Consider the following 16,249-nt stretch of genomic DNA (forward strand, 5'->3'; position numbering starts at 1 on the left):
TTCCTCATTACTTTTATCTGTCTGTGGCTGCATATTAATGTAGAAAGGGCGCCTCCTGGTGGCAGTTTAACATTCAGCCCTTCACTTTTCAGTAGATACAGATGGAGTGTTTTTATTGACATCTGATAATAGATAACGCACGGTTAAAGGTGGGGATGGCACTTTTGTAGTTGTGTTTTTCCCCACCTATCAGGGCTTAGTCCATCTAAAGGGACACGAGATAAATCTGAATGGTCAGGTGATTAAAGGAGGAAATTTTCTATCAATGTTTCAGACTTTTCTCTGATTTTTGCCCCAGACTTGTTGGATAATGTCATCTCAGAGTCTGTTATTGAAGTTGAACTCATATAAACATATAAAAATATGACAAAAGGAACCACATTCTTTGTGTTTTTAATGGAAAATTCAAATGTAAAAAGTAACCGATGACTCAAACTGTCATAAATATGGTGGAAAAAAATCTGTTTTTAAAATGTTTTAATGTTAAGCTGCAGAAAATTGAAATACTCAAGAAAAGTACAGGTCCACTTACGGGAATTTTCCCCAGAGCTTTCAACCACATCCGGTTTTGTTTTATTTTTATGAACCCTTGAGCTCAAGTTTATTCCCATGTGCTAAATCATGGGCTGAGAGCAGGATGATGTCATGGTGATGTCATTAGAGATGTCTCAGCTTGGGCTTGCACATATGCAGACATTATCGAGTTGCATCATGGGAAGTGTAGGATACAGCATTTTTAGAGCCACTATGGATTAAAATCAGGATATTTCAATGGCTACTACTTTAAGACGTCTTATACTAAATTGCTGCAATTTCCCTTTAAATCTACAGGGAGAGATGAGCAGGACAGTGTGTATGTAAGCCATTGTCAAAGCTTTATTGTCATAGAAACAGCTTGAGTGTTACATATAAAAAAAAAAATCACTCTTTTCCACCAACTTTTCTCCACCTACAGGCAAACAGTGAAACCTGCCTCATTGAACAAAAGTGACCCATTACAGCTGCGACAATTACACTATTTCCATCACAAATCATGGCTGAAGTCTTAACACTATAATTAAGCTTTGGGCTCAATTACTTTTCATGACCTTTTGGAACATGGGCAAAGCACCCAACAACAATCAACAACAGACCTGTCAGAGAGTTTAGAAAGTTGCTATTACATTTTCATATATCTTTTTTTAAACACAATTAAGAGGTAATGGAGGAGAGGGATGTTATACAGATGTGCAACCACTGGGTGACAGCATCTTATTGGGAGAAATGACACTGCAGAAGATTCAGTACAGCTCACTAAAAGAACAGAACTAAAGGTGAGTAGATCACATGTGCTCTGTGCTCTAATTTGACTCTTCTGTCTGTGGTCACATTAACACAGTTTGACTTGTGGTGCAGCTGTTAAACTACTGTCAGGTACCTGATGATAGCGCCAAGCATAAACTATTATTACAATCAAAGTCCATAGAGGTTTAGCTAGTTAAGGATTGGGCTATAACTATATTATTTTAATATTTTTAGCAGCTGTTAAAGCAAACACTTTGGGGGAAAAGGTGCACATTTTCACTTTTTTTCACTACTTTTATTACTTTGCGAAGCAGAAAGGGCCAAAATATTTCAAATCACTTGCTGTAGTGGAATGCTTGTCTTAAAGTGAGGTTCAAATAATACATAATGTTACACAATGGACCCTTTGGTTAAAGTGAAGGCCAGGCCTCTGCTGTTCAAGACTGAAACTGAAACAAGAGGAAAAAATAAAGAGAGAGAGAGAGAAAAAGAAGAGATACTTATAAATACAAACTTGGTCTTCAGAGAAGGAAGTGATATTTCGCTGTGTCTTCTGGGTGAAAATGTCAGACGATGTGTGGGAGTGACCTTTTAACAGTCACGTGTGGTTGGCCAAAAACACCATCAGGCCTTTTTGAGCCTTTCAGGGCCAAAAGTGCCGACTGACTGGTCTGACCGGGGGGTGGGGTGTCTGGGGGGGATAGAGAGAGGGCCGGGGGGCGTCCCCTCTCTTGTTCTTTACAAGGGTACGTGGCTGAAGAGGTAGGACACTGACTCGCCGTTGTGGGTTCTTCTGATCGCCTCCGCCAGGATCATGGAGATGTCGATGACCTGAGGGAAACAATGTGACATTATACACAACTAAAAATTTAAATGTCTGCACCAACTCAACAGACAATAGGCAAAATGTTGCGTTTAAGATTTTGAGAGCCTGAAGAAAGATGCTCACGTGTTGGAACAGTCTTATACGGAAAAGAAAAGCACTGCACATATTCAGGAGCAGAAAGTGATTATGTTTGTCTGTACCTGTATTTTCGGGCACGCCTTCATCTTCTCTTCCTGTGGGATGGTGTTGGTCACCACCACGGCCTCAAACGGGGCGTTGTTGATGCGAGAGATGGCGGGACCGGAGAAAATGCCGTGTGTGAGGATGGCGTAGACCTTTATCGCTCCTGCATCGATTAACCTAAAAGATGAAAAGACAGTTCAGGTGAATCAGTGCACAGACTTTATTCTATTAAATCAAATCTGCTTTCCGAGCTTTCTGTTAAGTTTTGATGACGAGTCGTTTTCTTTAATGGATCAAAGGTGTTACACAAACTTGTGTTGCAATATCTAAATCGATAAAGGCACCTTATCAGTTTAATGTCAATATGCTGAAGTCACCACATCCTTGTGCAAAAGTCTGTACACAGTTTATAACTCAACAGGCTGTGATCACGCTCTGCTCTCATTCTACAATGGTAAACCTCACAGACATTAATAAAAAGGATTTAAATGATACTGACTTGTCGGCGGCGTGGCAGATGGTGCCGCAGGTGTCGGCCATGTCGTCCACCAGTATGGCCACCCGGTCCTTGACGTCACCCACCAGCACCATGCGATCCACTTCGTTGGCCTTCTTCCGCTCTTTGTGGATGAGAGCGAAGTCCACATTCAGACGGTCTGCAATGGACGTCACGCTGGACGGAGGACAGGAAGGAGGCAGTGAGATGCTAAATGCTCCGACTGAACCTCAATCAAATGAGTTCAATATGTTCATTGTTTGTGCAGAGAACTGGATCAAATGACTTTCGACTGGAAAAAACTGAGCAGATCAGAAGAGAGATGAATCAAAATTCATTTTCTGATTCATCATTTTTTTCCTCAATGCATGCATGCAATGTGAAACAGTGTTATTTATCACTGTGTCACTGTATCTTACCGTTTTGCTCCACCAGCATCTGGAGATACAATGATACAATTTTTCCACTCAGGAATGTTTTCCCTGATCCACTGCAGAACAGCAGGTTCTGCGTACAGGTTGTCTACAGCGATGTCGAAAAAGCCCTTTAAAAAAGACACAACAGAGCAACTTGAATTAATAAAACTGTAGATTTAGCCCAATAAACACAGACATGTTGCACAAATGATTCTTGACTCAGTCACTTCAACACAAAATCCACCTTTGGAGTCTGTAAATCATATACAGTCACTTTATTACATTAATGAACTGATCCTGGTCCCAGTCTGAGGCAACGCGAGTTATTTTCCTTGTTCCAGAGGAAATCTAACAACTCTGTCCTCATCATAACTCTCATCAGTGTGGATTACATAGGGTTGTAGTTTGCAAAGACATATAGAGATAAGGATTGATCTAGTGAGAGTAGTAGAAGAAATACATCTACTACAACAACCACTACTGCTAAGCTCCTAGACTGCTCTGCTGATACAATACAACCACCTCATAGCACAAACTCATTCATATAAATCTGCTTGTCTGGTATATTTAGCTACAGGATGACCTAAAGGTGCTCAGTGCAGTTTTCTTGTAAACAAATCTTGTGGTTACATTCATCGTTTCCCACCAAAACTCACTGTGTGTATCCTTGAGCTCTAACAAACTATATATGCTATATTTACTGTATTTTCTTTTCTGAGTATCACGTCCTTGTGCAAAGTGAGTCTCCATACAAATGTTACTAATATCGCTACTAGCAGCTGTTAGCACTGAGGTCTTCTTTCCCCATTCACACACTCAGCTCTTTAACACTGTTTCCAGAGTGACACTGATTTAGTGGAAAACTTACAAACCTGGATCTGTGAGGCGTGGAGGTCCATGGTGATGATATGGTCAGCGCCGGCCACAGACAACATGTTTGCCACCAGCTTGGCTGATATGGGTGCTCGACTCTGGGACAAGCATCAAGACACAGTCGCTTGAGGTGAGTAAGTGAGGAGAAAATGTCAGAACTTTAAACACTGTCCACTGGAGGGATTTTATTCCTTCTCATGCAATGTTGGAAATTCGTTGTCGTCAAAATCATTTCACAGGAACACGTCGTGCCTTTTCAGATCGACTTTCATCCTGAGGATATAATTCTAACTCAGTCGCTCGTAGTGTCTTTATTCCTCTGCATCTGACATCAACTGATTTTCAGCCAGCCTGCTTTCTGCTTTAGGAACTGTTCACCTTCGTGTCACTCGGTAATTGGGTTCATATAAATTCACAGTTCCTGTATCAATACATGGATGAGGACATTTGTTGTGAGTGATCCTTTTAATGCTTAGGATGACTGGCTTTACATTTGTACTTTTAAGCATTTGAGTATTCATAAAATCATGTTGGTAGTTTTGTCTTCTTCAAGCACATTTTTAAGGCTTCGCCTGTGACCTTTCATTTTGGTAAGTCACTAAAAACCCAGGTTTTGCTGCCGCCCCGGGCTTATTCTGGTTAACTGATGCGTTCACTCAAGAAAAAAAAAAAAAAAGCCAACATTGTGTAGATGTGCACGTCAGGCACCCAGCTTCTGGGCTTGTTGACAAAACAGTCGTCTACCTGGAAATGATGGCTGAGTTATGTTTTGAGTGCTCGGAGAATATGTTTTAGCTTGGAGATTCACTGACTCAGAGTCACACACCTGAGTCCAGAGTGTTAGAGAGATAAGTACATTTCAGGTTTAGTTAAAATGTCTGTTTGAAACAAAGTGTGCAGCTCAGTAAGTAATGCAACAAATAAAGAAGGTTGAAGTTCAATGTTATATTTTAAACCATATTCATGTAACACTAATGACAGGACAATGTTACAGTTTGTGATTTCCCACATCATCAGAAAACGTTCAGTGCCGATATGAAGTCATCTGTAATCATCAAGTTTCACAAGGTCAACACTTTATCTGACAAACTGCCCCGGAGGTCAGCGGGTGGATGAGGTAAGTCAAGTGTTTGCAGAGCTTTGACCCTCACATACACTAATGTGAATCAAATTGGAATATACTGAATAAGCAACTGCATGTGCAGGCAGAAGGAAAAAGGAGGAACAGGAGCTGAAAACAATTCACTGGAAAACTCTCTCTGGGTGCCAGCTAAAAAGGAAAAAACGCAGCTTTCTTGTTGCTTTGTGTGGACCAGACTTGCAGCTGCAGTTACATTAACAACTGAGGCAACATGAGATAATGATTTACAAGATAAGCAGGCTGTATGAACAAGTTTCTGAACCTGCTCCGTCTGATGGGTCAATTTCAGGTTTTCTGAGAGCAGCAAACGGCTCAAATTGCACATGAGAGTGCTGCAGTAACACCGATGTGAGGTTTCTCATTAATACATGACTGTAAAACGAGTTAACATGTCAACCTGCAGTGCTGGAGGGAAACAGTAACACTCAGTACTCATTAAAAGGTGGAGCTGCAGTGACTTGTTCAGTCAGATTTATGACTTACTGGAAGCTCAGATCAAAAGAGGATGCAACAAAACGTGGATACAGGATAGTTCAATCAGACTAATAGTGTGTGTTTGTGTGTACCTTGTCCTTCTTGTCCTGCCGGGCGTAGGGGAAGCAGGGGATGACGGCGGTGACGCGGGACGAGGAGGCAATCTTGCAGGCGTTGATCATGATCAGCAGCTCCATCAGGTTGTCGTTGATTTCGCCGCAGCCGCTCTGCACGATGTACACATCCTCACCTCGCACACTCTCCCCGATTTCCACACTGTTGAAGGAAACAGACAGGAACACGACAACTTAAACAAAACTTTATTAAGAAATCCAGACGATTAAATGTCGTACACTTTATTATTACACTCCAACAATACATTTATGAGCAGTGAGTGTTCATCCACTCAGTCTCATTCAAACCCTGTGTAAGCTTTGAACAGGTTTGGACCGAGTCCCCAGCATGTGTGTGAAACATTCCTCTGTGGGAGATGACCAGGTCCCCCCGGCCTCATTCATGTGATCAGTGGACATGTACAGTCGTTGAGGGTGAGAGTGGGGCCAGCACAAACAGTCACATGGGCTGGAGGCCAGAATCTGCCTGTGATGTAGTCACACTTTATAAACTGGTATCACAGCACTGCATGTGAAGCTCTGCCCACAAAGAAAAACCTAAAACCACCTGATGAATAAAGTTCATTTTCTCCAGGACCAAAGTCATAACTGAACACAGGCTCAAAGAACATCTGGCAACAATGCAGCCAATCAGGAGAAAACCTTTGCTAAACATTACACTAATAAGAGTGCTGCAACTGCCAGTTATTTTCTCCATTAATCCATTAATACTCTGGTCTATAAAATGTATGAAAACAACTGAAAAATGTGCAGCAAAATAAATGTTCAGTTTATTATCATACAGCAACAGATCTGGCTGTTGACATGTTTTGATACTTGATACCAATATAACACCCAAGTTTCAGAAATGAAACCAAAACTAGAATTTTTAATACCCTACTTTGAGAAATAAACCAAGTTTTTCTACAAAAGTCTTTTCTCATTTAATAAAAGAAGCTGCAGTGAACACAAGAACTCTGCCTAAAAGAAACCTCTAAAAACAGCTACATGTAGGATTCAGGAACTGTCTCATTTGAGAACAAGTAAACAAGATTACTGAGCTGCCTGATACCAACCTTCTGTCTGTGCTGTGGCCTGTTCCCTCAGCTCTGCTTTCCTTTACACATTTCTTTACACTAAACATGAGCCAATAAAAATTTTTGTTTCACAAAAAACAAGCAAGCAGAAGAGATTACTATGTACAATATGCTTTTGCTTTTAGGATGGACAACCGCCACCACCTGGAGCAAAAACATTTCCTGCCACAGATGCTAAAATTAAACTGAGGACAAGGTGACACAACAACAGGGGAACAAATGGGACACAAAAAGTGACCTTCTCCCTGTATACAAAGACACAGAATAGAGCCACACATCTGGAGTTTATACTCTCAGTCTGGGTGACTGTTGTGCATTACAGCAGTTGTGTTCTGACACCAAGCAGCCCAATGTCAATAAAATCTTTATTTGGATATTTCTATTTGTGCAAAGCAAACAAAAACAATTTTATTCCCAGGAATCCACTCCCTCTGCGCTGGTCCTTGACCTCTGCGAGTCACCTGGCAAAGCCTGCGTCGGAGCTGTGAGAAGAGCTGCTGTTGGCCTACTGTTCTCACCTCCCTGTTAGTTTGTGAGGGTGAGAAAATAATCTTTGTTTTGCACTTTGTGTCGCCCAAAACAGCTGTGTTCCCTAGAGAGAGAAACCTCGGCGCAGATAATCAGAGTTTTCCCTGGATTTATGAGTTGTGGGTGGCAACGTCACCAGCAGACAGGCTCTTACACGGGGGATAAAGGGGTCAAGATGTCTGTTTAATCCAGGAAACTGCAGTTTGGTGGATGCAGGATGCTTTTATCCAGAGTGCATTACAGTACATAGAGCGCATCAGTGAGTGAACCCAGCAGGAATGAAATCCAACGCTGACAATGTTAATGCCGCGCTCATGGAGTCGCCGGATCACAAAGCACTTTAATACAGTGCATGGTTTTCCATTACTGAATCAGAGAGAGAATGAAATGCACTTAAGGGTGAGATGGGTGGGAAGGTGAATGATCATATTCTCAGTCACAGATATGTTCAAACAGTATTGTGATGATCAGCAAACAGACCAAAAGGTCATCCTGCAAACTTCATGACCTGAACTAACCTGGTTCAAGGCCAGGCAGCAACAAAGGCAGTAAAAGTAACAACAGTCCCTTGCAATGCTCTTAAATGAGGCTAGCTGTTAGCGTGCAGGCACTGATTTAGCTAATGGTCAACTTGGCTGCTTTGGAAATGCGCACAAATTAAATGCATGTGATTTAAGCACTGGAGAGTTAACCAACTATCCTTGCAAAGAAGGGAGTAATGAGAGTTACCTAAGCTTTGCTCTTATTTAACTGTAGGGCTGCTGTAAATTATTATATTAGTCTAGAGACAACATCTGACATTTAATACCCAATAGCGGAGGCTGTTTATACTGCGTAGTCATGCTTCTAACTCCAGTGAGGCACTTTATCGTCTGTAGTTAGCCAGTCAACGTAAATCAGCGTTAAATGACAGCAAGCTAGCCAGCACCCATTATCGGACAGGCTCCTCCCCAGCTTACTGTGATCCTTTCCCGCAGAAAATGGACAATATCTGAGTCTAAGCCACAGTGTATTATCAGTGTTAATCAGTTGTAGCAGTGTCTTTATGAATTATGTGATATCCACAAGTTTCGGGGACATTGCTAGCTAAAAGTTGCAACCCGGCTGTAGGTGAAGGCGTTGAGGTGTTACGTCAAATTTTGTATACTCGAAACAATCTGTTCCCACTTCAAAAGTAGCACCTTTATCGCCCAGGGTAAACATTTTAAATTGGCCACACAACAAGTAATTTACCGCTTTTCATATATAATGTTACTTCACATAGTTTAGACCACGAGAATTGGTTTAGGGGGAGACTTTGCAACACAGGTACAGAATTTGGCCTCCTCCATAAATCACCCCTGACACAGGAAACTGACGAAACTTAACGTTAGCATCGCTAGCATGACACGTAACGAACGCTGTTACTGTTGGTGTGGTTTATTTTAAGGGCTACAAAAGCCAAACAGATATTCTAATGGAAAATTCAACAGAAATAAGTCACTATCACCAGGGCTAGCATAGCTGTCCGATAATGGACGCAGTGACGTTAGCTAGCCGCAACCATACTAGCCTGGTGTGTTTACATGTGGCTAACGAGTCACGTGTAGTAAACTATTGTTAGCTTCGAGCTAGCATACCCACATGGGACACCGAGGTTGAAGCAACGTGAGCTCCAGCCACTAAAAGCAACGCTTCTCACGCGTCGTGCACAAATTAAAAGTCTACTCACCATGTCTCCTGGTTGCTGAATTTCTTCGTTATGACTTTGCCCAGCTCCAGCCCCAGCCGATCAGCCACTTTCTGGGACAGGTCGTGGTGAGAGCTCCCGCTAAAAAGCACGATGTTAGGCATGTCCGAAAAACCCGGTGCGATTAGCTCGACAAAAGAAAAGAAAAATGTAAAAAAAATTAAAATAAAAAGATGGGGATCCCCACTTAAGGGTTACGAAAATAGGAAAATGAGCTTGCTACTGTTGCAGCCTGAGCATTGCACTGGTGCAGCGGAGGGGACCGTCGGAAGAGAGGAAATATCAGGCCAGTGTTTTCATGGTAAAAGGGAAGTGCCCTCCCCTCATTGGACAGTGTAGTACTCCACTGACACATGTACACTTAGTACAACACTGAACACTAAGTTGTTCTCTCACCTCACTGTTTTTTACTCGTCTTTGTAAAGAACAGGATTTCTTTTCATCTTGTATGAGAATTTTACCACTATGAAAATGTCCTGTTCGTTAATCTGTGAAGATGTAGGTTTGTGAAGCCCTCAAAACCAGCTGTATATTAAATATTCCTATTCATTTCTACTTTAAAGCTATTATTCCTTACAAAAGAAACACATATATTAGCTTTCCTCTTTAAATTGGCCTGTTAATTACATTATTCACTTCTTATGATCTATTTCTCATGCTACTGTCATTATCTTTTATTCATGTGACCCTGCACATTTTCTTCCTCTGTTTCCTCTTTGCTTGTAATTATTCTTTTATGAACGACTAATTATTTTTTTATGGGAGAGAAAATGCCCTGTTGCTACAAAAGAATCAGTACTCGCCCAAATGTAATTATTTTATCTTTTTTTTTTTTATTAAAAAATGCAACAAATTCACTGTTTTCATTTTATTAAAGCATTTTTCTGCTTTTTTTTTCATCTTCCATGATAATACGTTGAATCTCTCTGGAGTTTGGACAGTTGGTCAAACAAAAGAAGCTGTGTGAGTGTCTCAACCTGAGTTTTTGGAAATAATAATGGGAATTTTTCAGCATTTTCTGACATTTTAGAGGCCAAAAGTTGAATCATTAATCAAACTCATCACAGAAAAAATCCACCACTCTCTTGCAGTCTGATTAATCAATCAAAAATGTCCAACACAGGCAGAAAAAGCTAAGGAGGAGGTCACCTGATAGCTGCTGCTGCTCTGGACTTTGCCTGCACACTTGTGATATCGGGCCTCATAATTTGATTTTCCACTCAAGAGAGAAGTCAGCTGAGACTTCATGCCCCTCGTATGTCTCCTCAAACCAGAGACCAGCCTTCTTCACTCTGGTGACACACTTTCTGCCATCATTGCTGTCATGTGCACGGCTGCTAACTGACTGTTCTTCAGATCAGAAACTGGAGCAGTTACTCTGGAAATATCCCATAAAAAACAAGGGATTGTTTCCCAGCTGTTGTAGTCTGTTTACATAAATGTCAGGAATTCCACTACAATCAGCGCTGATGATTATTTACACAGTTAGACTGAGCTAACATGGACTTTGAGTGATCACTTTTAATGCGATTAAAGCAGAAAGTTTACGACCTTTTTTAACCCCTGGGCAGCTTTTATGTATGCAAAGAAAAAAGCCAATACAACCACAGATACTTGTATTTTTCAGAAATATATTTTATAGATGATGTCAGAGATGAAATGTCCAAAGCGTAGGTCCCAAAGAAAGATAACATTTTTCATCAATAGAGACAAACAACAAACAAAAAATAACTTTTTAATCCATTTACATGTAAACCAAGAATTGCTCTTGAGCCACAGTGGTTATATATATATAGAACTGGCCGAGGTGGGTGTGACAATCAAACGATGATGCCCTTTTTTCCCAAACCTTTTTCTCAACAACCGATATCCTGTCATTTCTCTACCGTTAGCAGTGCCCGTTTACAAATCTTTGAAAAGAGGAACATTCTTTGGGAGAGTCTGTTTAAGGTGTGAATGTAGCAGAGGTTTGGCAGAGCACGTTTCTCTTAAACACAGTCCATACATGTTGTTAAGTGCTGAATCTTGTTAAAATCACTTATTGGAAACGATATTCAATAAGAACAATATCAAATGTTTCTCAGTGGAGTCATTTGGACAAAAGTCTTTTGAATCGTCTGAACACCAGAGAGGAAGAAAAACCATCCCGCCTGGTGCTCGCGGGGGAGTTGCCGTGGGAGGTTTTGCGTTTTTAAGTCCTCCAGTGTTCTTCTTCTATTGTGCAAATACATTTTTATTACATAGACAAGCAGGCATGCTGACTCACAAACCATGCAAAGAGTTAAAGTTGGCGCGAGCAGACGGCAAAAAAGGAAAAGAGTAAGTATTAAAGTTTCTACAAAAAACCTCAAATTCATCTTTAAATAATAATAATAATAAAAAAAAATGTTAAGCCAAATTAAACAAGTAACAAGTGGAATGTTTTAGACATGGAAAAATATCAACTTAATCTCAAATTTTACAAGTTTATAAAATGATATCAACTTAAAACAAACATGATATTCGTCTTTAATTGGGTGTTTAACAAAGCAGTTGACAGATGGGGGTTAATTTGAATGGAATTAGATCTACTGGTAATGTCAGATCACTTGGATTCAAGCAGGAAAAGGGAAGAGGAAGACACTGATGTTATGGACATTTAAACGTGATAGTGCAACACATGCTCAGAAAGAGATTTTTAAAGATATGGGCTGATGTTTTCCATCCAGAACTGCTTAAAATCCCACTTTCCTGACATCTGTGTCCCCTTCTTTTCTTTTCCCGCCTGAGGAAAACTTCAGTAGCTACATAAAACGGCCTCTAAACCTCTTTTTTCTCTTTTTTTTTGTTAATGGATGCGTGATGTCGTCACAGTCAAAAGGTAAGTGCATATCACCCATGCACAAGAGGAAAATGTATCAGTTAGGCAACAAAGTGATTAAATGTTTTACTCTGAAGGTGTTAAAAAGTCAATTGCAGTGCCATGTAGTGACCAGTTAAGGGCAACTTGAAAACAGTGCAGCAGATGACGAGTTAAATATGCTGCTTTTTTTAAGTTCATGGAGTAATATCATACACCATACTGTTTTTCGCTCACAATATCATAGCTGTCATTGGTTAGAGTACATTTATAAATTTTCCATATACAAATCTCCTATAAACAGTACATGTTATAAATACACAATTGATGAAAATGCAGAAAGGCTTAGAGAGCCATAGAAAGAAAGAAAGAAAGAAAGAAAGAAAGAAAGAAAGAAAGAAAGAAAGAAAGAAAGAAAGTGTTGCTCCTTATTTTTGATAAATACAAGAAAGAAAGAAAGTTTTGAACGAGAGGTGACAATAGTACTAAGTACGTGAATGGCAGCCCTATAACTATCCAGAAAACGGATAAAAACACAGAACAAAATCTATGGATGAAAAAAGTTAGAAAAATAATCTTATACAATAAAAAATAAAAAGTGGACACGCTTACCAAACACATTGTTGATATTGTAAATCGACAACTTGATGTGGAAATCATACATGTAGATACAAACAGGCAATACTCGATTACTGCCTCTCAAAATATATTCAATTCAATATACATGACTAATGTTTAGCTCACACTAGTAACCAAGGTAGTTGCCAACCGGCAAAGCATGGGAGGTCGATCAGCACATGTAAAGAAATGCTCGCTTGTTCTGTGAAGGATTAAATTAGTAAACATTGAACTGGGTATCGGGCGCCTTATCTGAAAAGGGCCAATACGAGAAATGTTCGTCGACTTGCCGACTAAGTGGAGTGAAAGTACTACTGTATATGCAAACTCATGCTTTGGCTTTTCTTGCTCGGCTTTCTCTTTTTGGATAACATTCAAAAATCTTGCAAAAATGCCTGGTCTCTCTGCTCAAATGCATGCTTTATGTGTTTTACAAAGCAATGACTTCAGTTAAAGGGAAGCTACATAAAAGGCTAAACCTTTTTTTGACAGTTTTCAATCTAATTTCCTTATTTGAAGGTCTCCATGTTTGCACCTTTTTCTACTGAAGCTGGCAACTACCTTTACAAAGCGTTTTCTTTTTTTACAGAAAAATAGATCCATCCAAAAGTAAAGTAACTCTTCAAGAGAGGCTGTGAGAGACATAAATGTTGTCTTCATCACGATCCAAGTAAACATGCTGAAAGATTGTTTGCTTTATTTTCGTCGCTCTCGTCCCCAAAAGGACTTGAAACCCTCCCGTCTCCCTCCCTCGCGCCCCGACTCCTCGGCGAGAAAAATCTTTTAACTTAAGGCAATCTTTTCCTGAACAATCCTGAAATCCAGCGGACCCTCCCCAAAGGCACTCCTCTCACTCGTTAACGACAGGCTGGTCCAGCAAGGTGACAGTCTCACCATCAAATCTTTGTAAAAGCCTACTCAAACTTCGGCCAACCAAAGTCCACAGTGAACGCATCTTGTAAAATATTATCTCAGTTGCCGCGATGCCCTTATTTTGTAGGGAAAAATAGTTGAGAAAAGAGAAAAGAAATTCCCCGAGCTGCGTTCGACAGCTGGGGACGTCTGCTGTCCCTGGTGTCCATACTGTATGTGGTCGGAGGGCAGCTGTGTAAAGCACCGTATGTTTCTGCACAGAAGTGTTATCACACCTTTCTATGATGAGACCCGATCTCGCCCCAGCTCCAAATACACTCGCCCGCTGCCTTGGTTAGCCGCTGTGGGCTAACGTGGTGGGTGCGAAGACTGACAGAAAAAAATGAGTGTCTCTGAGCGAGTGCTGCCAAAGCAACGCTGTTATGGTTAAATTTTTTTTCCCAATTCAGTCCTCTGTCTCCTGTTTGGCTCCCTACTCTGAGGCTGAGCCCACCCCCTCTCCCCCGTTTTTGGCCGAGGGGCCGCCAATCAAGGTGACTGACGTGGTGAGTGGGGTTAGGGGGACTAAATGAAGGGATCAGTCGAGACTCTTTGCAGCTCAAAGAGGCGTTCTCCGGAGAGGTCAATGGTAACAGTGTGACACCCTCGTGTTTCCCGCCGTTACAGTGGTTCCTCCTCTTCCATTGGCTCCTCCTCCGGCCTGGTGGGAAAACAGACAGACACATACACAGATATTAAACCTCAGGCTGTCCACCATGTTCCCTGCAAACCTCCTGTAAATTGATATCTTGCAGTGTAGGTATTCTTTAAACGTGCTGTATGTAAGTTTCAACTACTGCTACATAGCTAACGTTAGCATTAACAGCTGTTTACTTGACAGTCTAGATGAAACATTTTGAGTTCAGCGTCAAACTTCATTCCTTTACTCTCCACCTGTGGAGAGCAACGCCAATACTAACTCTTGTTTTGCTTCTATTTCTATCACTTTACCTCTACTGAAGTTAGCATGCTAACCAGCTGGCCCCGTTCCATTCTATCCCATAATACCACTTTGCAATATTGAGTCAGTGTAGTGTGCAGTCTGACCTCAACGATGGTTGAAGCTCTTGCTAAGTAAACAGCTGGCAATGCTAATGTTGGCTCTGTAGCAATAGCAAAATTTTACATCCAGCGCCTCTGAATGCAGATAACCTCCAGACCTTTGTGAACTTGGGACTCAACCCACCCTGTCATCATTTGTTTATAGAGCACGTAAGGTAACTGTTCACTAGTGTCACCTTTCTCACACTTTTGTTTGGGATTTCAAGAGGAACTGAACTAAATACTAAAGCTAAAGGTGTGGGTCCAAACCTTAAACTACATGAACAATGTTTGTAAAATCCTTTAAAATGTTTCTATTATGCAATGTGACTATTTTGTTATCCTATTTCCTATTTTCCTGCCACAGTCTTTATTTTATCAATACCTACAGTATATATAACATTTTGCAACTTTACCTCTGATCCATGGTGTTGGTGTTGGCCACGGACAGAGAGGCCATGGCGCTGACGGCCTCGGCCTCCTCCGAGTCTCCTCGTTTGGCCTCCAGCAGGGAAAGCCCCAGCCGCGGCGAGTAGCGATGCACCGAGCGCCAGTACTTACCTGGGAGGAGGGAGGCGGTGGTGGAAGATGAAAGACAAAAGAGACAGAGGAGATGAATGAAGCAGAAAGTGGAGCAGGGTGAGGGAGGTCTGCGCTTGAAGGTAAAATCCTCAGACGAATGAGGTTTTCCCCAGGTGTGTGTGTGTGTTAAATAATTTACAGGCAAACTGACAAAAAGGATAAAAAAAGTAAAAAAGAGCCATTTTCTGTTTGTACACAGGGCCCACAGGTAAATAATTATACATTTCTCTCATGAGCATATAGCAGATTTAAGATGTTTTAGTATGAAAAATATTGAAAGTGATGGCAGATGAGTGTTAAAAACATCATAGTCAGGTAAGTGTTACTAAGTTTGATGGAAATATTATAAGTAGGGAAACTAGAGAAGGTTGCTAAAATCACTCACTCTTTACAGTGTGTTATATTTCTAACTATAACCACCATTTTCTGTGCTCAGACACATCATTAATTTAAGCTTGTATTAGTTTGTTTTATCTTTTCAACACTTTGTAACTTTTGACTCTTGCCTCTTATTAGTACTCGCTCAAAATGGTAGTAATGTACAAATGTGAGTTATGAGAGAACATGACGTCCATGTCCCTCAGTGTGTGTGTGTGTGTGTCAGTGTCATGTTACTCACTGTGAGTCTCTAAAACTTTCTCCAGAGAGCGGACAGCGTTGGGGTTGGGCCTCTGCTCGAGGACGGCCTTTGGCAGTGGATCCAGCTGCACATGACAAAAACACACAAGCATGTAACACCCTGCATTTCTAATACTTTCCAGAAGGGGTCGACAGTGGAACTAATGCACCATGTAACACTGGTTCATTCCACTGTCAGCTCATCCTCTGACTTGATTTGTTCACCCACTGAATCATCCCTTATCCTCTGTGTGTTATGAAATGTCTAACCATGAGACACTGAATTTATCAAATCAAGATTTCAAAATAAGATCTGTCACTTATCAATATTACAAAGTAAAAACTTATGATGCATTTAAATATCTTCCTCTACTAATTCCACCACTGCCACCATATATTGTAAGATTAAATCACACATCTGGAAGAAGTAGGAGATCAAATTACAGCTGGAGTGATATGCATGGGGTTAGTGAGATCAG

The 16,249-nt window shown here is 40.9% G+C and overlaps 2 protein-coding genes and 1 long non-coding RNA gene across 7 annotated transcripts in view; 1 reads left to right on the plus strand and 2 right to left on the minus strand.

The window, feature by feature from the left end:
• Positions 1 to 856: 856 nt before the first annotated feature.
• On the minus strand, positions 857 to 9,453 carry LOC108892856 (ribose-phosphate pyrophosphokinase 2). Its single transcript, XM_018690615.2, has 7 exons — positions 9,143 to 9,453; positions 5,786 to 5,969; positions 4,078 to 4,176; positions 3,209 to 3,333; positions 2,793 to 2,966; positions 2,311 to 2,470; positions 857 to 2,115 (listed from the first exon to the last, which is right to left on the minus strand). The coding sequence occupies exons 1-7, from the start codon at positions 9,262 to 9,264 to the stop codon at positions 2,023 to 2,025; spliced, it is 957 nt and encodes a 318-aa protein (XP_018546131.1). The 5' UTR covers positions 9,265 to 9,453; the 3' UTR covers positions 857 to 2,022.
• Positions 9,454 to 10,774: 1,321 nt separating this feature from the next.
• LOC108892827 (histone deacetylase 4) overlaps positions 10,775 to 16,249 on the minus strand; it is a 63,153-nt gene continuing 57,678 nt past the window's right edge. For all 5 annotated transcript variants that reach the window (XM_018690557.2, XM_018690556.2, XM_018690555.2 and 2 more), the window contains 3 exons: positions 15,772 to 15,856; positions 14,987 to 15,131; positions 10,775 to 14,190 (listed from right to left, as the gene is read on the minus strand). In XM_018690557.2, the coding sequence (XP_018546073.1) occupies positions 14,151 to 14,190; positions 14,987 to 15,131; positions 15,772 to 15,856 (270 nt within the window). In that variant the 3' untranslated portion in view covers positions 10,775 to 14,150. The remainder of the gene's footprint in view (positions 14,191 to 14,986; positions 15,132 to 15,771; positions 15,857 to 16,249) is intronic.
• LOC108892894 (uncharacterized) lies at positions 14,266 to 16,130 on the plus strand. Its single transcript, XR_001962555.2, has 3 exons — positions 14,266 to 14,826; positions 15,022 to 15,232; positions 15,797 to 16,130. It is a non-coding gene; the product is annotated as an uncharacterized LOC108892894 (long non-coding RNA).

This window comes from Lates calcarifer, linkage group LG7_2 (assembly GCF_001640805.2).
Source record: "Lates calcarifer isolate ASB-BC8 linkage group LG7_2, TLL_Latcal_v3, whole genome shotgun sequence".
Classification (NCBI taxonomy): Eukaryota; Metazoa; Chordata; class Actinopteri; family Centropomidae; genus Lates; species Lates calcarifer.